General features: G+C 30.9%; 3 protein-coding genes across 4 annotated transcripts; all 3 read left to right on the plus strand.

Moving 5' to 3' along the window:
- The first annotated feature begins 1183 nt into the window (after positions 1-1183).
- On the plus strand, positions 1184-7376 carry LOC107618125 (putative protein phosphatase 2C 60). Its single transcript, XM_016320074.3, has 11 exons — positions 1184-1314; positions 1768-1890; positions 2685-2748; positions 4169-4277; positions 4978-5131; positions 5412-5537; positions 5826-5949; positions 6092-6168; positions 6392-6444; positions 6582-6636; positions 6755-7376. Exons 2-11 carry the CDS (start codon positions 1774-1776, stop codon positions 6959-6961), a joined length of 1086 nt encoding a protein of 361 aa, XP_016175560.1. The 5' UTR covers positions 1184-1314; positions 1768-1773; the 3' UTR covers positions 6962-7376.
- A 3146-nt stretch (positions 7377-10522) lies between these two features.
- Positions 10523-12418, plus strand: LOC107618955 (chaperone protein dnaJ 8, chloroplastic). The gene is made up of 3 exons (XM_016321150.2): positions 10523-10982; positions 11232-11300; positions 12031-12418. Exons 1-3 carry the CDS (start codon positions 10767-10769, stop codon positions 12217-12219), a joined length of 474 nt encoding a protein of 157 aa, XP_016176636.1. The 5' UTR covers positions 10523-10766; the 3' UTR covers positions 12220-12418.
- A 4459-nt stretch (positions 12419-16877) lies between these two features.
- Positions 16878-20130, plus strand: LOC107618611 (magnesium transporter MRS2-1). 2 transcript variants are annotated; one of them, XM_016320718.3, is made up of 6 exons: positions 16878-17048; positions 17830-18458; positions 18728-18856; positions 18963-19289; positions 19367-19414; positions 19673-20130. In XM_016320718.3, exons 2-6 carry the CDS (start codon positions 17856-17858, stop codon positions 19901-19903), a joined length of 1338 nt encoding a protein of 445 aa, XP_016176204.1. In that variant the 5' UTR covers positions 16878-17048; positions 17830-17855; the 3' UTR covers positions 19904-20130. The 2 variants fall into 2 exon arrangements, with proteins under 2 accessions (XP_016176204.1, XP_020966171.1); XM_021110512.2 differs by lacking the exon at positions 16878-17048 and adding an exon at positions 17090-17200.
- Positions 20131-20697: the final 567 nt, after the last annotated feature.

Consider the following 20697-nt stretch of genomic DNA (forward strand, 5'->3'; position numbering starts at 1 on the left):
GTTATTATCATTCACTTGGGAGTGGACCAATTCTTATATTATCAACTTCCAATAATCACTAATCTAACATTTTAAATATACTTAGCGATGAGATGTCTCCCATTTGATGATTTAGATCTGTCTGCTAAACAACATCAAGCTCATAATAATTATGTACCCTTAACTTTAAAGAAAAACAAAAACCAAACGCGCCTTTGAAAGTTTCTTTTATTATAATAATAAACTCAGGTCCATTATTGATTCCAAGAACAACTTCACTCGGGATAAGGATCAAGGGAATCTAATCTAATAAGTAATAACAATAAATAAAATAAATCTGGATTATTTTCTAGTAAAATTTATATTATTGATTAATCATATACCAACACTAGAAGTAAATTGGTAATTTTATGGTTGCAGTATAGTAAAATTCAGTTTATCCAATATTTTATTAATAGAATAATAGAGTAATTTTTCTTGAGAAACTAAATTATATGTTGGCTACAATTCTGTTATTTTGAGTTTTTGACGGTGTGGCGAATAATTTTACCTATGTTTAATGATGAACCTATCATTTTTTATAGGCGTTGAAGATAACAATCATAACATCAATAATGATATTGAGATGAATGAAGTGTACCTACTATTTGAATTATAGAAGAAAACAATAGTAAATTTAACAACGAAGATGAAAATAATTTAAAATATAAATGTAATCTTAATTTTATTTCTCTATCATAGCATTTCAATGTACAATAGCCCCTATAAAAGACACCAAAATATTATTTTGTTCATACACTCGAAGATAGGGATAATTTTTTTTAGGTGAATTATATAGTAAAGATGTAAGTTTATAGATTTTTCTTTTAATAGGATGAAAGAAAGATTAATAAAGGTAGGATCCATATTTTGAATAAAAATAAAATAATAAAAAATAACTATAAAAGAAATTATATTCTCTCTCTGTACCATTCCAATCTGCACAGTAGAGTGTCTTTTTTAAAAAAAGAGAGGAGGTAATTAGTTTTTCATGGTATAATTCTAATAAATATTATAATATATGTGTTTATAGATTTGAAAAGATGTTTCAATATAGTGATAGAATAAAGCTGTAATTATTTTTAATTTTTAATTTCAATCGGTCCATGCAAAAAAATTCCTCATGTTGATAATTTTATATTTTATATTTTCAATAGAGGAAAAATGGGAGAATGAAAAGAAACACGTGGCAGCCGCTGGTTTAAGAAAAGAAGCGTTTCAATTTTCTTCTGTTCTGCTATTTCTTCCTCTTCCATTCCTCACACACTTTCAAATCTCTCTCTCTCTCTAACGCAAGTGAGTGTTTCAACGAACCCTAACTCCTGATTTCCCTTCTATTTTTGCTTATTCTCCTATTCTGATTTCAATTCTTTCTCGTGCTTTTTAGATCCTCATTTTTGACACCACTTTAGCGTTTGGTTCGAACTTTGATTCATATCTTCCATGCTTCTTCATTCGTTCAAATTACTGCTCGTGTTACGCATTGGATTTTATTTTAGATTTTCTTTTACTGAATTACATTGCAAATTGCATTGGTTCTTCTCTGTTTGAATCACGTTTTAGAATATCGCCGTTGTCTGCGGAACCGCATCTTGTAAGAAGAGTATGGCTAGAACTAGATTTGACTTTTTTTTCTTTTTTTTTTCTTCTGAAATGATGCGTATTCTTGTGATTTATTGTTTCTTATTTTTTATAACCACAAATTTAAAGAGAAAAATTGCTAAATTATAATTTTTTTGGTTGTTGCAGTTTGTGATGGGGATATATCTGAGTACGCCGAAAACAGAGAAGGCATCTGAAGATGGTGAGAACGACAAGCTTCGGTATGGTCTGTCTTCCATGCAGGGCTGGCGTGCTTCCATGGAAGATGCTGTAACTAACTACTCTTTTCTCTTTCAGTCTCTTATTTTATTTTATTTTATTTGTTAATTGATAATTTGTAAATACAATAATTTTATATCGTAGAATCTCATTTCCATTTTTATTTTGAATATTTCATTTGGTGGAATTTCTTTCATCAATTAGGTAGTTGAAGTTAGTTAAAAGTTAGTTTTCAGTTGATAATTTGATTAGTGTATGTCTATGTATCAGCCTTGCACATTTAAGCCTCTTGACATCAGAGAATCACTGCGATTCAAAACATTGTACACAAAAGTAGGGTGGGTTTTCAGCCGTAATATCAGATAGTCAAGTGTAAAGGAAATCAAAATCATGCACTATGTCAAGTGTTTGGCATATTAGTGACTGATAAAATAGTGATATTAAGTTTCTGATACTGTGAGAAGGTTGTGAAAGGATTAGTGTCTTACGTTTTTTACAGATTACCTTATTTGATCATTGGTCTGTTATGATGAAGAGTGCAAAGGTATCACTTATTTGTAGTTCTTCTATAAAAGTTTTGTTAGTCAGCTATTGATGTGAATCAGATTTAAGTAACAAATAACCCGTATACTACCTAAAAATTCAGAGAGATAAAATTGCCCTCCTTCTGTATACCTAGAAGACTCATGAGAGTTTGCCTCTCTTTGGAAGTAATAGTTGCATATATGGTGTGGATGGTTTACCACTTTACCTTGGTTCTTTTTTACCTAATTAGCGTAATGTTAGTATTACAATCTTTTTTAATGTGAAGAGTATAGAATTTAATTCTTATTATTACTTGCCAGCATGCAGCTTATCCAGATTTGGATGATTCTACATCTTTCTTTGGTGTTTATGATGGCCATGGAGGTGGGTATTAACTCTTGAGTTATTCAGTAACATATATCTTTTTAATGCCAACTTGGATCCATGCTCATTAATTAGAACGCTGAGTGCACCGAAGGTCCTGAGACATTCAATATTATTGTAATATAGGTTCTCCATTTTGATGTCTCCATTGGAATCCACCTAAACATGGCTGGCCTTTTCATTTACACATGCTGTAGCTGTTGTCTTCTCTGTCATGTACTGATCAAGTTTCATTTACTTTACATGACCTTATATGCTTCATGTTCCACCTTGTCCTAATATCACTTATTTATAGTTAACTTAAATTTAATATAAGAGAAATAAAAATATATTTCTGGTTTAGTGTTAGTAGGCAGTTATTATAATGAGTAGTTATTATAAAGAGACCAAGAGAAACCAAAAGTTGTTACGGTCTCTCATTCTCCCCCAATCATCATATATATAGGTATTGATTACAATTACAGTTTACAACACTTGTAAACTTCTCAGGGTTGTAAAACATTGCTTTAAGATTGATTTTCCTCTCTTGTTCTTTCTTTCTTCTTGTTCTTTTTTTCTTTTAATAATTTCCTTGTTATATATGTGATTCAGAATTCCAACATATTTCCATTTTCTACAAACAAAGATCCCTGTAGGCTGTATACTTAACATTTTTGGTACATTCTTGTTAGATGCTTGTTATAACCAGAGCTCGTGTTTGAAAAAAATGCTTTTCCAATCCACTTATGAACACCTTAAGGGTCTGTTGGATGGGGTATTCTTTAATTTCAGTTTATTTCAAATATAAGGGAATCTAAATGCCGTAATTAAATTCCCTTCAATTCTGGTCTTTTTTTGGTTGAGGTAATTAGCTTATCTCCATTAATAAAATATGCAGTTGATATTATTTATAAGTGTTAATTAATGCATATGAATGCATTTTGAAGTGATGTAGAGAGAGGGGGAAATTAAAATTCCTTCTCTGTTGGGGAATTAAAATTCTTCCTTTTAATAGTTAAAATCCATCATTAAAAAAATCCCTTGAATTTGCCATTGAGAATTTTAAATACTCTCTAAAATTACTTTCCCTCCCTTAATTACCTCATTCAAGCACACTCTAATGTCTTTTTCATGCATTTCATTTATTTTCAACTTCAGGATTTTGTTTTGATATCCATGTTAAAAAAAAGGCAACAAAAAAAGGAGGGAACATATTATCCATGTTTTTGGGTGTACTTTCTCAGTATTGACCCATTCCAGTTTAAATTAGTGTTGATCATAAGGCTTTGTTGTTGTTGTTGTTGTAAAGCTTCCTTAATAACTTGGAGATCTTTAGGTGTTAAAGATTTCAAAATTATTGTGATGGAACCAACATATATAGCATATTAATTAGCTCACTTCTGGTTCTAATATCTTTCCATATGGTTTTTCCTATTTGCAGGCAAAGCAGTTTCCAAATTCTGTGCCAAGTATCTACATCAACAAATGCTTAAGCATGAAGCTTACTTAGCTGGAGATATAGGCACATCCTTACAGAAAACTTTCCTTAGGTGCTTTTTTTATTCTTTATTTTGTTTGTTGTTTTGTTTATTTAGAATTTTCATTATACTTACTGCATGCGGATAAAAGCATGGCGATGAGATTGTCAGGTAGGAGTATAGATAACAAAATACTAAGTAGGACTATGCTCAAGCTTGCAATACTTGATGTTCAACTGTTGCTCTAGATAATTTACTTTATCTAATTTACATGCCCAGGGGAGGTTTGGCATCCCGGTCTCTTCAAGATACAAATATAGCTGGATCCCTAGAAGTTATGTGCAGTTACAAATAATTTTAAAAACACTTTTCTACTTCCCTCTGTTTTCTACTTCTCCTGTGAGTTATTGGAAGTTTCAAAACCCCTTTAATCTTCATTTATTTGTTTCTTATTTTTACTCACGTACTTTATATCTTAAAAGCATTAACAAAACAAAGTGTTTTAAAGTGCCATGCATGTGAATGTTTGTGTAGACATTTATGCTTGTAAAATTATTGGAACCGTGACCACCTGAACCGCCAGTCATTTTTTGGGAATGAGTGTTAAGTTCTTACGTATACTTTTCCTCTTCATGATCAAAATGATTTTCTTATCTAAGTTTTTAAACATGTGATGGTTTTTCTGCCCAATAAACAAAAGTGGGATATGGAGTTGAGACAAATAGTTTTGTTAAAGTTGTGCCCATTTTTTTCTTCCTTCATATTGAGGCAGAATGGATGAGATGATGCGTGGACAAAGAGGGTGGAGAGAATTGGCAGTCTTGGGAGATAAAATAGAAAAGTTGTCTGGAATGCTAGAGGGGTTTATATGGTCTCCCAGGAGTGGTGAACCAAATGACCATTCTGATGATTGGGCTTTTGAGGAGGTAATGGATTATGAACCCATTTTGCTTTCTTGTTCCACCTCTGCTTGTTACTCTTTCTTTGCTCCTTTCTTTATAAATAAAATAAAAGCTATGCTGCATGTATGTTGGAATCTTTTGATATGTGGAATATAAGCTTGTGAATTTAACCGAAGGTCCTTTCTCAATAAATGACTGCAAGTTACATATAAAAATCATTAGGTCTGATGTTGGGCATACAAACTTTGAATCCTTACTGTATAAAATGTGTTATTTTAAACTGAGGATGTTATGCTGCAAATAGGGACCACATTCTGATTTCACTGGACCAAACTCTGGAAGTACAGCTTGTGTGGCTGTCATTCGAGGAAACAAACTTGTCGTCGCCAATGCTGGTGATTCTAGATGTGTATTATCAAGGAAGGGCCAGGTACTTCCACCTCATTTTGTGGTTTTTTAATTGTCTCGAATTTACTAGGCATGCAATATAGGGTATTGAATATGGTTGATGAGAGTTCTGGTGGTAAAGATTGCTAATTCAGAGTACACCTTTTGTATTCTGAGATAGATATTTCAGTATGGATAAGCTTGGACATATATAATGTAGCACATTTTATTTCCTTTTGCTTTGAAGGGTTCGTGATTGAGGTTGAACCAGCATAGCTTGCTACTCAGCATGATCTATATTCTTGATTTTTTAATGAAGTTGTATTTCCAGGCACACAATTTGTCTAAGGATCACAAGCCTGAGCTTGAGGCTGAGAGAGACAGGATTTTAAATGCTGGTGGTTTCATCCAAGTTGGACGTGTCAATGGAAGTTTAAACTTGGCTAGAGCGATCGGTAATAGGAATTTGTTTTTATAAAGTTTGTAAGGAAAAATGTGAGAGTTCATTACTATTGTAAAATTTACTTGTTGCTTTCTACAAATGTTTTCCTTTCATTAGTCCCAAAAATTTGTAATAAAAAATTCCCTCAATTACAGGAGACATAGAATTCAAGCAGAACAAACGTTTGCCTGCTGAGAAACAGATTGTGAGTGCTGAGCCTGACATAACTTCCGTAAGTATTGCTCAGCACATTATATGTTAATATTTATGGCACGATTAGCACCTTTTCTTGCATGCCTCTCTGGTTTCCTCGTGTTTGATGGGTGAAAGAAATATATTTATTTGAAAAAGGAATTCTATGACTTGAGTTTCTTTTTCGTCTGACATCCCCTCATTGTGTTATTTGCCATTTTGTTTGCTCTTTTGAATTTTCTTTTCCGTGTTCTTTGTAACAGATTGAGCTTTGTGACGATGATGAGTTCCTTGTAATAGCTTGTGATGGGATATGGTACGCTACTTGGCTATTTAAATTTTCTGTGTACGAACTCCATTGATATTACCAAGTTCCTAGAAAATCTTCCCCTTTTTTTGTTTTAATTTTTATTGATCATCAACAAACTATTATATAACCTGTTATATGTGTAGGGATTGCATGTCAAGCCAACAACTTGTGGACTTCATACATGCCAAGTTAAAGGAGGTAAGTTCTGTGGCTTTTACTTTTGTTTATGTTATGGAGAACATTAATTTGGCCACAGCATGCGGATTGTCATAATTGCAATCTGTTATGACACCGATATAAAATCATGAATATGTAGGAGAATAAACTATCTGCGGTGTGCGAGATGGTTTTCGACAGGTGCTTAGCACCAACAGCTGGTGGCGAGGGATGTGATAACATGACCATGATCTTGATTCAGTTCAAAACTCCTTCGAATCCAAGTGCTTCTGATGCAGACCCGCCTCAGTCGTCTGCGGAACCATCCGAAGCTGATAAAAGTTCAGAGCAAACAGAACAAAAGTGAGGGAAGAGTTTCAGACCTGACTAGACAGCGATTGGCGCGAGCACAGAGATGATCATGGGTAATATTTTAATATCCATATTTGCAGGATGTTGATTCTCAATAGGGGATTGTAAATTTGTTGGGGGGAAAAAAATTCGATACTACTGCTGCTCATGGGGGCTATTGACTTTGTACATTAAATTCGGGTCTCTACATGTGAAAGGTAAAAAACAAATGGCTCAGCAAGCACGGCAGACACCTAAATGGATGGCTAAAACCACCCCTCTGGCCATTTTCTTTTGTCAATTTTATTTCTTAGCAATACCAGTGATCGATGACTAGAACAATACGTGAAAGAACATCTCTAAAATTATGGAACCATGTTTGATGTTTCAATACCCATCATCTATACAAGCTTGTGCCTTTTAAGGATTCAGTGCGATGAAATGACCCCCGTAACCCTGATATATAGTATTGTTACTATTGTTAATTTTTCTTTCTGGGAGAGATGATATTTCGTTTTGTTTTACTTGAGCCTCATCATTTATATACCCTAGCTACAATGTTATGAAACAAGTGTATTTCAAGTTCTGCTTGTATCTCTTCTACTAGACCATGTGGAGATTGCATAATGAAATATAAGAGAAAGAAATAATGGTGAAAGATTATGGATGAAGCAAGGTATGAAATGTCGAAGGATCTCCCCACGAGTACATTTTAATCTATCCACGGCTAGTAACTTAATAATTGGTGTATAGTGTTAATTTATAATCAAACGAATACCATTTGTTACGTTACAATTTTAATAATTGAGAGAGTAAATATAATTTTATTCAATTTTTTTTAATAATTAAGGGAGCAAATATAATTTTATACTATTAATTTTATAAGTGAGACTATAAATAAATATAAAAAGTTAAAAAATTAGAAATTATATTTTACATTCTCAATTATTTTTTAACAATCGAGAGAATTCATTTCCATATTTAATAAATGAAAAATGTTTTCAGAGTCGATAGAATTACATTTAAAGAAGTTGCAAATTAACTGATAAGCCTGTGCCGAATAAAACGGAAGAGATAAGCAGAGAAGGGAGATATATATAGATGCGATGATGGTTGCATGGTTGCCACGTGTCCAATCTGAAGGAACCCCTTATCCGCTAGTGTTTCTGGTCTTATCGTATCGCATCGGATCTTCTTAGTTCTGAACGCGCATTAACTTACAACTGATTCTCTCTCTATTGTCGCGTTAATATTCAACACGTGTAAAGTGCTACTGCCACCTCCCTCTTTTTGCAATCATCTCAATTCTGAAACCTTTCATTTCTCGCAACATTTTTAGCTTGTAAACTCTCTTTTTGGCTTTTTTTTTTAATTTATTTATTTTTAACCTTTATCTAAGACGATGCTTTTAGATCGTGTTTGTTTCTCAGAACAGGATAAAATATTCAGAATAGGATAAGATAAGATCTTGAAAGATAGAGACACAAATTTTTGTGTTTTTGTATTTTGTTTGATAAAAAATTAGAATAAATTATGAAAATTCAACTTATTCGCATTATTTTTTTTATTTAAAAAATTTAAGATAAAAAATATAAAATATAAAATATAATTATGAAAAATTAATAAAAATAATAAAAAAAAATAAAAAATAAAAAATAAGTTATGTCTTTTGTTAATGTTTTTGTGTCTTTCCTATCAGAATTGATACAAAATACACTAATTCAATGTCTCTAGACACATTATTTTTGTTCACATCTCTTTTGTCAAATATGATTATGTGTTCCTATCTGTCTCTGTAAACAAACACAACCTTAATAGTGACTGTCATAATAAAATAATAATGGCCTTATGATTTGTAAAGAAATTAAGATTCTAATTTTCACAAAACCATAAATCCACCGCAAATGAAAATTTGAATATACAATGATATTGAAATGGCGATTTGATATGGACTTATAAGAAATATCTATTTAACGAAACATGAGAGTGGCTAGTAGTCTTCACAAAATAGTTGCAATTTTCACTAAAATATTAAATATCGTTCACGTTATAAAATGTGTTTCACTCATTCGAAGTAGTCATGATCATAAATAAAACGTTTATTTTATCTGAAAAAAAAGATAATTTAAATCATCATATTTGTCTCATATATGGATGTGTGTGTATCTGTTTTTTTTTTATTTTCAGCTCCTTCATTTTTTTTGTTATTTTATTTTCATTGACATTTAATTAGATTTCTCTTCAAGAATAATGGCATTTAGTTAGATATTTTGAAGAAATGGCATAGCCTAATATGACCAAATTGCCAACTACTATAAATTTGTTGCACCAAAAAGATAAATTGAGAGAAGTAAAAGGGATAATAAATAGTGAATTAATGGCAATAGAGGTGGAAGGGATATCCAATATTATATGCTTCATTCAGTGAATAATAAACAAATAATCCAAAACAACAGTCTTCCAATTCAGACCAAGTAAATAACATCATATCCTTCAAAAAAATAGAGAGTAAAGATAAAGGATAATCCAAGAATCTCTCACCTTTTTTTATCATCTTTTGTTCTTTTCTTTTGCCTTTTTCATGTGCTGTTTTTCTCTCTCTCCTTTGATCCTTTCCCATTTTTCTCGTATCTAAATTTTTTACCTAGTCCTAATTCTAAAATTTTTTCACCTTATAAATTATAAAAATTTAGTTAATAATGTTTTTCCCGTTTTTTAATAACTTAAAACCGTACTTATTTCTATGGGATGCTCCTATAAAGACACAGAAAACGTCTTATTTAATAATTAAAATTTAACACATATAATCACTTAAATTATGTTATTTTTGTCAAAATTAGGTCAGACAAATTAATTTGACCTAAAAATAGTGAATCAAATTTTGAATCTGTCTAAATTAATATTATTTTTTATAAAAAATGATTACAATATCTCTATTATATAAAATGATTAAAATACTCTTATTATATATATTAATTTTGAGAATTCTAAATTCTAGTCATTTTCTTCTCTATCGTTATAGGGTTAGAATTTAAAGTTTTCAATATATATATATATATAGGGATATTTTAGTTGTGTTTTATAATAGGGATATTGTAGTAATTTTTTATAAAAAATATTAATTTATATCGATTTAAAAATTTAATTTATTAATTTTTTTGTTAAACTGATTTGTTTAGGTTAATTTTAATAAAAATAATACAATTTAATTGATTATATATGTTAAATTTTAATTTTTAAAAAATATATTTAAAAAAAGACTTTTTGACATTTTTATTTAAGTGGCTCCGTATATCTATAGTAAATTTTGCCACTTAACTCTCACTTAATTTCAGAAGAAAAAATAAAAATAAAAATAAAATAGACAGAGTCATAACACAAGAGATAAGTGCCTATAATTTCTGTCTTCTCCACAAAATACGAAGTTACACGTCACTCCACAATAAGACTCAATGGATAAGAACCGTGCTTGCATTCCCAATTCCACCTCAGATTCCTTTTCTTTCTTCATCATTATTTATTATTTATTTTATTTCACACTATACTATATAAACAAATCCACTCCCTTCCATTTTTCTATTCTTACTTAATAGTGTTTCAAAGCATCCATTTGATCAATTCCACAATTATTGAGCCTTAAATAATTCAACAAGAGTGAAGCTACTATTTCAACTCTACTTGCCCTTTTAAAAAAAAAAGAACTTTAGACCAAAGTTGTGTTATTTATACCCAAAGTTTTTGTGGGTCGTCATAGTTTTCTGTTGGGGTGTTTCATATTTGTGGTTTTTGGACATCTGTTGAGGTTTCTTTTAAGAGTTTCAATGGCTGCTGCTTCAGTTGCTGGGGTTGTTGGTGGAAAAGGGTCATCATCTTCTTCATGGATGAAACAATTCAAAGGAAACAAAGGAAAGAAGATGAACAAGTTTAGGATTTCATGCTCTTCTTCTTCTGTAGCAGATCCTTATAAGACCTTAAGGATTCAACCTGATGCATCTGAATCTGAAGTTAGAAAGGCTTTCAGACAACTTGCTTTGAAGGTTAGTTTGCTTCTCTTTCTTCCTTCAATTCTTATCTTTTGTTCTTTTCATTTTTCATCAATTTTTTAACTAAATGAGAGAAATATTTTGTGTGTTTTTGTTATGATGCAAATTAAGTCTTTACATGTCATCTGATGATAATTTCTCATGTTATTATTTGATTAAGTTCAAGTGAGACATTTCCCCCCCCCCCTTTTTTTTAATTAAAATATTGATTAGTTGATAATCTGTTTTGTGTTTTTCTTGCAGTATCATCCAGATGTATGCAGAGGGAACAATTGTGGGGTGCAGTTTCATCAAATCAATGAGGCTTATGATGTATGTAACAATCATATGCAAACAAAATTTCCTCCTAAATTTTGGTTACATAAAAATAATGCATCATTGAATATTGAAAATTGAATTGTTATTAATTGAGGCATGAACAAATGCTGCTTGTGGTTTTGGGACAATCAATTGGTCATTTGTTATTTCTATAAAGTGAGAAATATTTTGGTGGACCAACAATAATGCAAGAGAATAAGAATGGGGTCTCTTTGATTTCATTTTAAAAAAGTTCAGATTCTTTATGCCAAAAGAAAAATCTTAATTATTTTATATAAAAATTTTGGGGTGGTTTGTATAATACTTGCATAATTGACCTTCTTTTAGTTTAATATTATAATTATGAAATAATGCAACTATAAAGAATTGTAAATGTTAACCAACTTGGGTTGGTCGAGTGGTCAGCTCACTCGTCCACTTAAGTAAGTGTCGGGGTTCGAATTTCGCCTTGGCCAGCAGCAGACTCTTAAATGGAGCTCTGATCTACGACACATTAGTTCTTGGTCTGTCGGGTTGGAGATACGGTGGCAACCAAAAAAAGGAATTGTAAATGTTGGTGTGTATGTTAGCAAAGGGCAGTGGTTGCAATGATATGATCATCCCAACTACTAACACATATCCTTCAAAAAAATAAAAAAATGAGAACAAAAGCAACATTATGGGGTCCATAATTTGTTTTCTTAATTTGGATATCATTATTAATGTTTGGGTGTTTTGAATGCAGATTGTGATGGCTAATTTGAGAGGAGAATCAAATGAGACAGAAGTGTACAATGTTTATTATGAAGATAAGGGCATTGATGAGCCTCTTAGGGGAATGAACGATCCAGATTGGGACATGTGGGAGGAATGGATGGGTTGGGAAGGTGCAGGAATCCGTGATTACTCTTCTCACATTAATCCTTATATTTAAAAATAATAATAATTTATGTAAATTATTATTAATTTTAATTCTAGTCTTTGAATTTATCATCAATTGCTATGTTAATGTTATGTAATTAATAAGTAATAGCTAAAGTGCGCCGTAGAGCCACTTCAACTTGTACCTACCAACAATTGTTGGTGTTCAATGTACATAGTCCAATTTCAATGTCCCTTCAAAATTAATTAAATTTGAGAAGAGAATTATTGTTTTTTTTTTTCAAATATATGTTTATGTATCTTATCTAACTCTTGACATTGTTTAAGGAACAAACATGAAACATTAGATTATATACAATTTGATTTAAGTCTTCTGCATTATTAAAGGCTAATCATGATAGCATCCTTTTAATTTTATATTTATCCTCAACTCAAAGCATAGGGAAATCGAAGAGCGGCTAATATTATTTAAGACACGTGTCATATATTCAAAGAAAAAGTCTAGGGGGTCAGCAATTTTAATGAATTTTGGCCAGCATGTAACCAGCAGAAAAAGGTGAGTCATTGGATGAAATCTCACACCATCAAATTATCATTGATGGCTAGTTGATGGTTAACAATTACAAAAGTTGCTGTCCCTAGCATTGCTCATATTCAAATTCCAAATTTTGTCATGTTTTCTTCAAGCGATTTTACTTGGTCTCATTTGGCATCTAGAGTTACGTATGAAATTGGAGTAGACTTCTATCTCAGATTCAATTTTTAATGTTTATAGTAGTTTACTTTTTTTTTTTTTTTACCAAAGATAGAAGATTTAAACCCGCAACCTCTTAATTGAGTATGAAGAGACTATGTCACTTGAGCTACAAATCATTAGCATAATAATTTACTTCTTGTATTGCATCTTTTGGATACATTTCACTAAACACATAAATAAGGTTTCTCAAGTAATACTTGTTTCTGGTGGAGTGAGAAATATTTTGAAGTTAGACAATACAATGCAATCCATCCATCACAATAATATTTAACTATTTCCTTCTTTGATAAATTATTTGAATTAATACTAATCAATTTTGTGTTTGACAACTTTTTGCTATTTAGTCTTATCACATTTTATCAAGTCATAAGATCATTTCAATTTTGGTGTTCATAGATAGTCTAAATTGATCAAAGCCAAGGTTCAAAATGAACTGCTCATTATTATTGGATGAGATCTAATGAGTTCAGTCAAAAATTGGAGAAGAGCGCTTTCAAAGATACACAAGTTATCCTATTCGACCTACTCAGTAGAACTACGGGAATGGATCTTCTCATTTTTTTTTTATAATTGAGAGAATAAAATGTGATCTCTTATCATTAATTTTATAAGTGAAATAAAAAATAAATACAAAAGAAAGTAATAAAGAGTTAAAAATTACACTCAATTTTTTTTTTAACAATTAAGTAGCCGCACACGGATCGGATCGGATTGGATATAGTCTAAAATTCTATCCGATCCGCACTGCATTCATCGGATCGGATATCAGATATATCCGCATAATTCAAAAAAAACTATTTTAAGATTTTGTTTGGCTGTTTTTACAAAAAAATATCTAAAAAATTCATTTTTTATCTGATTAAGCCTATTTACTTCTAAAATATTATCAATAATAGTTCTCTTGAATAACAAAAACAAAATAATAACACAAGATTTAAGTTTAATTATTCTAAATTGAAGTACAACATAAAAAATTAAAAATAAAATATCATAAAATTCATAAAATAACACACTAAAATTCATATCACATTAGGGTTTACTTTTTTAAACTATGCTATTTATATGTGATGTGCGGATATGTGGATTTGCGGATCGGATCCGCAGATATCACTGTCAAATCCGCAATCCGATTCGACCATAGTGCGGATTGGATCCGATCCGATCCGATAGCTATGCGGATCGGATAATATCTGCAAAATTTGGATCGAATGCGAATAATTACCACAGATATGCGGATATTATCCGATCCATGTCCAGCCCTATAATTAAGAGAATCTATTCCCTAGAAATACCATAGTCTGTGCCCTGAAATTCCACCCGACTTGGGAACAAGAAAAAGAGTTCATGTCCTACTACTTGGATTATTATTCTAAATGGATTAACTAGCTTAGTGTTGGTTTGGGCCTCAATACCATTTTTTTGGTAAATTGTTAATAATAAAAATAAAAAAATATTTTTATTTTATTTTATCTAAATATAATTGATAGATAAAAAAAATCTTTTTACATATGATATCTAAATATAAAATTATTTTTATTTTTATAAAAAATCTTTTAAAAAATTATCATTTAAAAAAAAAATCTTTTTTAAAATAGTGTCCAAACAAACTCTTAATGGGAACTAATTTTTCATGCAATAAAAAATAAAAATCACTCATTAACTTTAGATAAGAGCTCAGTAATTTATAAATACTTTCAACATTTTAAGTATTTTTCAATCTATTATATATTTATTGCTAATTTAAGTATTGAAATTTGTTGCAAGTATTGTCACCTGCTGATTCGAAACTGATGTGAAGCTACCTTTAACGTTTTTACCACCATTTTCGTCCTCTTTACTCGAAACACATCTACTCCTTAGAAATAATCAATATGATTTTGTTTGTCATTTTCTCTTTCCATCCTCAAACTTAACTTTCCTCAATTATTATTTGTTCTCTTCTAAAATTGTTCGTGTTCACGGATTTTAGTTTCTTTTTCTTTTTCCTTGATAAAATTGTGAAAGAATAAGAAAAGAAAAGAATGCGAACTTTTATTGATTATTGATTGATTGAATTGTACTGAAGTGTTGTTGTAAACTATGAGGGTAAAACTAAATATATATAGAGCATTGTCCTATGAAAGATAAAAGCAAATAAAGATAAGATAATAACAATTAAAGATAAGATAAAGATAAAATAATAAAGACTAAAATTAAAATTGAATTTTTGTATTCTGTTGGGCTGAATTTGTGGGCCACGATACTTCTTTATTGTTGTCATGGTCTAAAGTAGAAGAGTAGTTTAATATTCCTCTTCTAAATTTTTGTATCATTTCGAAAAGAAAGAAAGATGGAAAAGGTGGGTAAATGTAAGAAAAAGCAAGGAAGCTAATTAACTAAGTAAGAGTATAAGTTCCACTTTTGCTTGAAAGCAAAGCAAAAAATAATGTATAGAATGTACTATCATATACTACAATTTATTTCATTTCATCTAATCTATTTGATGTGATAAATTTCTCAAGACAGTAAAGAATAAAAGATATGATGTCTAAGAACACTTAACCACAAAGAAATGTCTCTTGAGAGGTACGAAAAGGAATAAGCTAAATATTGAAATGGTGCATTTCGTGAAGGAATGAAGGGTTTAAAAGATATTGTATCAGTTTTGACATATATAATTTAGGAAAATGTTCAAGGGTATCAGTATATTAGTGATTTTTAACGGTTGATTTTAATTATAAAAAATATATATAATTAAGATCAACAGTTATAAATCACTGAAATACTGGTATATCGGTATATTTAAAAATTCTCTTATAATTTAATGACTATGTTATGTATATATTAAAATCAGCCACAAAAATCAACTATCATATAAAATACATGTTAAAATATGAATACATATTGAAAATAAATTTAGTCACATATATGTTTATACACAAATACATTGGTGGCTAATTTTAGTGTACTAATAGCATTTTTGATAATTTAAACTAACAACATGGCATATTTATTTAAAAATTTTGATAATAGTAATTAAATTTTAATGCCAATTTATTATTTTTTGAATGTAAAAATAATATATAGAATATATAATTAATCGACGAATATATATATATATATAATTAAAACGTGACACTAAATACTAATATAAAATAACATTAAGACTCTTTCCTTCCAAAAAAACTTAAATGAAAAATCAATGTAGTTTTTAAAAACATGAGAAATTGTGACAATTTTATCAAAACTAAAAAGATATTACTATAATTTGCACTTTATATTATGATTCTACCAAGAGGATTTTTTTTTACATTATCAAGATTCAGTTCGAAATTCGGTTAATGTCTAAAGTATTTTGTTTGATTCACATTTGTCATTTTTATTTGGTATTATTTTTTTATTATCGAATTTGAATAGTAATTTGGTTCTAAGTGATATTATATAATTAAAATACATAATTTATAATAAAATAATACGAATTTAAGAGGATAATTTTATTATTCTAAAATTAAGAGTGATTTGAATTTAAAATAATATTTTTGTCATTCTAAAATTAAAAGGCAAAACAATAATCGTATCATACTAAAGACCGAAAGAATTATAATATACCAGCCTTAAAGATTAAGAAGAGAAAAAGTTTATTTTTAATGCAATTACATCGATTTAAAAAATAAAAAATATAAATTCTCCTATGTTACTTAAAGTGCAAGTAATCATGAAAAATTTTCTAAACCCAAATTGTCTATAACTAAATTGATTGAATTTAGTATAAATTTAAAAATTATTTAAGGATTAGATTTCTTATCTTTTATTTAAATTTTAAATAAGATAGTTCATATTTAAATTTGATTAGAATTTGTCAAAAAACTTCATTTAATTTTGATTTATTTAATAATATCTTTAAAAATTTAAAATTTAAATCTAATCTAATTTATTAAGATCAAATTTAATTTAAATTAATTAAAAAATACCAGAGTTAGAAGTGATTATCATGTGTTAAATTAGGATTCTGTTACTGTTTTCCGATCTCTCTCTCTCTCTCTCTCTCTCTCTCTCTGGCATGAGATTCTGTATCGAGTTTCAGATTCAGGTTGAGTTCTTCACCCAGAGTCCTGTTCAGTTATAACTTATAACAGAGATTACAGGTTAGTTAGTTAGTTAATGGTTAGTTATGCCTATCAAAATTGTAACTTGTTCTTTTCCCACCACTTTTCTCACTTTTCAACCTTCAATTATGTCACCATAACCCCACTAGTTTCTTTTTGCGACATAAACCCCACTATAAATTATTCATCAGGTGCATGTCTCTGTCTTTGTCTTTATTTATTTGCATATTTAATGAATTCACCATGCTCACCAATACATCATTAATTTTCTGCCAAAATTCTGGTTTTGGAAGCATACATATCTATATTGAATTATTAATAAATTAGTATGGAATCAACATCGGTTTGGTTGAATAGTAGGGTATATTAAACTGATTAGTCAAATTGAAACTGATTCTTTGAAAGTTCTTTTTGTATCATGAATAAATTACCATTTGTACCCATAAAAGATATGACAAATGTATCCATATAAGAATAAAATGACAATTATAACTACGGAAGATGGCTTTCGTGTGCCAAAAGTACCCAGACGTTGGTTACACAATTGGTCCGTCAGGGTATTCTTGGCATACGGAAGCTATCTTCCGTGGGTACAATTGTCGTTTTATTCTTATATGGATACATTTGTTAGCGTTTGTATCTTTCATGGATACAAATGCTAATTTATTCTTGTATCATTGTTTGTGCCTTGATAATGTGATAAGTTGGTGATTATTCTATTAATTGATTCATGCATCAGTGTTGATAAAGAGGAATGTTCATTGTATGTTTGATAATGTTACCAACATTGATTAAGTTGTCTGATGTTGTTACCTTTCAGCAATTAGCAATTAGGAAAGTTTGATAATGGCAGACCTGAAAGATCCACTTCTCCCTCCAAAACTGGCAACGACCATCAACATAAGAGAGGCTGTGAATCGGCCTATGGGTGCCGGACGGCAGCTGTATCAAGGAGTGGATGTTCTTGAGCTGAAGAAGAGAGGGCAGAGTCTTCGGTCGTGGATACGAGTTGATATGTCAGGAGACTCACAGATAATTGAGGTAGACAAGTTTACTATGATGAGGCGTTGTGATCTTCCAGCGCGCGATCTTCGCCTATTGGATCCACTTTTTGTCTATCCATCAACAATCCTTGGAAGGGAAAAAGCTATTGTTATCAACTTAGAACAGATAAGGTGTATTATTACGGCCGAGGAGGTTTTTCTCCTGCATTCCTTGGACAGTTATTCATGGAACTATGTGATGGAGCTACAACGACGATTAGCATCGACCAGTGTTGGCGAGCCAGGAGATGTGTGGCAGTCAGACAATTTTGATGTGAACCGGAGCAGAGGAAGTAGGAATTTCGATAATGACTTTAGGAATAACTCGTCCCCGGATGACTTGCCATTTGAGTTCAGGGCACTGGAAGTTGCATTAGAGTCAGCATGCACATTTCTTGACTCTCAGGTTTGTACATTGAAGAGTTCATGGTTGTGAATAATCAGAATAATTTACAGCTTGATTCTTAGGATGACTATGCACATGGCTTGAATTATTTTATCTGGTTCTGCACTTAGAAAACAGTTTGAAAGCACAAAAGTTGTGTTAATTTATCCCTAAGCAGGATCCTTAATCAATACGGTTGCATGTTGTATTTCCTTTCCTCAAATTCTTACTCATTTGATTTTGGAAGATTAGTTAGTAACACTCTAATCTGTTGTGGCCATTTCCAACAGGTGTCTGAGTTAGAAATTGAGGCTTATCCGTTGTTGGATGAACTAACATCTAAAATCAGTACTCTGAATTTGGAGCGTGCTCGTCGGCTGAAAAGCAGACTCCTTGCCCTGACTCGTAGGGTTCAGAAGGTAGTCTTCATGGATATATTTTTTCTTCTTACCTGCAATTGATGAAGTTCATAGTTTTTCTCACTTTTTTTTAACCTTTCCTCTTATTGAATGAGTATGAATTCAGGTTAGAGATGAAATAGAGCAGCTTATGGATGATGATGGTGATATGGCTGAGATGTATCTTACTGAGAAGAAAAGGCGAATGGAGTCATCATTCTGTGGAGATCAGTCTTTGTTTAAATCAATTGATGCCGTATCCATATCTGCTCCGGTTTCTCCTGTTTCGTCGCCTCAGGCTTATCGGAAACTTGAAAAGAGCATGAGCAGCGCTAGGAGCCGACATGAGAGCACGAGAAGTTCTGATAGTGCTACAGAAAGCATAGAAGAGCTTGAGATGTTACTAGAAGCATACTTTGTAGTAATTGATAGCACTCTAAACAAGTTGACATCGGTAAACACAGTCTTATCTTTGTAAAACTTCTCTCTGTCTGGCCACAGCAATTTATTGATCATCGTTTCTTGTTTCAGTTGAAAGAGTACATCGACGACACAGAAGATTTCATCAACATTCAACTGGTTTGTTTTCTGTCATTTCCTCTTCGTGTTTAGTCCGACAAAAAGTCCATGCTCATTATTGGATGCATCATATCATTGTCCATGTTTTTTTAGTCTTTACTCTTTTGTATTACTAATCATCTGACATGTTCTAGTTCTATATGTCAAAGCACAAAATGGTTGTGCACATTGGCCTCATTTGTCATTGATGATTATTTGGTTTCGCAAACTTTGTGAATTTCGAAACACTGACTGAAACCTCTTTTTTTCCTCCGGCAGGATAACGTTCGGAATCAGCTCATCCAATTCGAGCTGTTGCTCACAACAGCAACATTTGTAGTTGCCATCTTTAGTGTTGTAGCAGGAGTATTTGGGATGAATTTTGATATCTCATTATTTAGGGTTCCTAAAGCATTTCAGTGGGTTCTTATAATCACAGGAATTTGTGGAATCCTCATATTTAGTGCATTTGTGTGCTTCTTCAAGTACAGAAGACTCATGCCCCTTTAGAATAGAGATATTTTAGCTTTAGTTATCACACCATTAAGATGGATAGGTAGTATTTTGGTACACGCAATTGTGAATTTCAACTGAAAAGTTAGACAATATTAAAAGCAATTCTTTCAATTCATTTATGCATCAATTGTAAGTGGTTCTTTTCTTTATGATTTATGATTTAGACAAAATTGTATACTAAAACAAAGTAGTTAAATTTACAGTGTTATTGGTTGCATCTATCCTTTAATCTTGTTTCTTATAATGTGAAATACACTTTAAAAGTATGCAAGTGTTTGTGTTCTTATTCAAGTTTAAGTTATACATGTTTGAAATGTTGGGGTTTTGTGACCCTAATTTGTGTTACTATTTGTTTCATGCTCTAGATCAATACAATTCATTCACCATCATATAAGTTGCAAAACTCATTTCATCTAAAGTTTACACCACATTCAATGATGAAAAAAGTATGTTAAAACCACTATGACACAAAAATTTACACGTAAAGACACAAAGTGGGCGATCCTCCCAAACAAACAAACTTCATTCCCATCCTCCAAGAATAATCAAACCCGGAAGAGATGGTTAAGGGGCATAAACTCTCATCCATCTGTGCCAACTTGTGTTGGTAGAGCTTTGTCTTTAATCACGTGTTAATTTCACAAGAACTAAAAAATTAAGAAAGCCTTTTTAGTTCGTTTCAATTACATCATCTTTAAACACTAAATGAGTATTACCTCCTCTTAATCAATCATCAATCAAAATTAGGTTAGTGCTCACTAGTGGGTTCTTTAATTGATCATTAGAGA

This window comes from Arachis ipaensis, chromosome B9 (assembly GCF_059453495.1).
Source record: "Arachis ipaensis isolate K30076 ecotype BB chromosome B9, ASM5945349v1, whole genome shotgun sequence".
Classification (NCBI taxonomy): domain Eukaryota; kingdom Viridiplantae; phylum Streptophyta; class Magnoliopsida; order Fabales; family Fabaceae; genus Arachis; species Arachis ipaensis.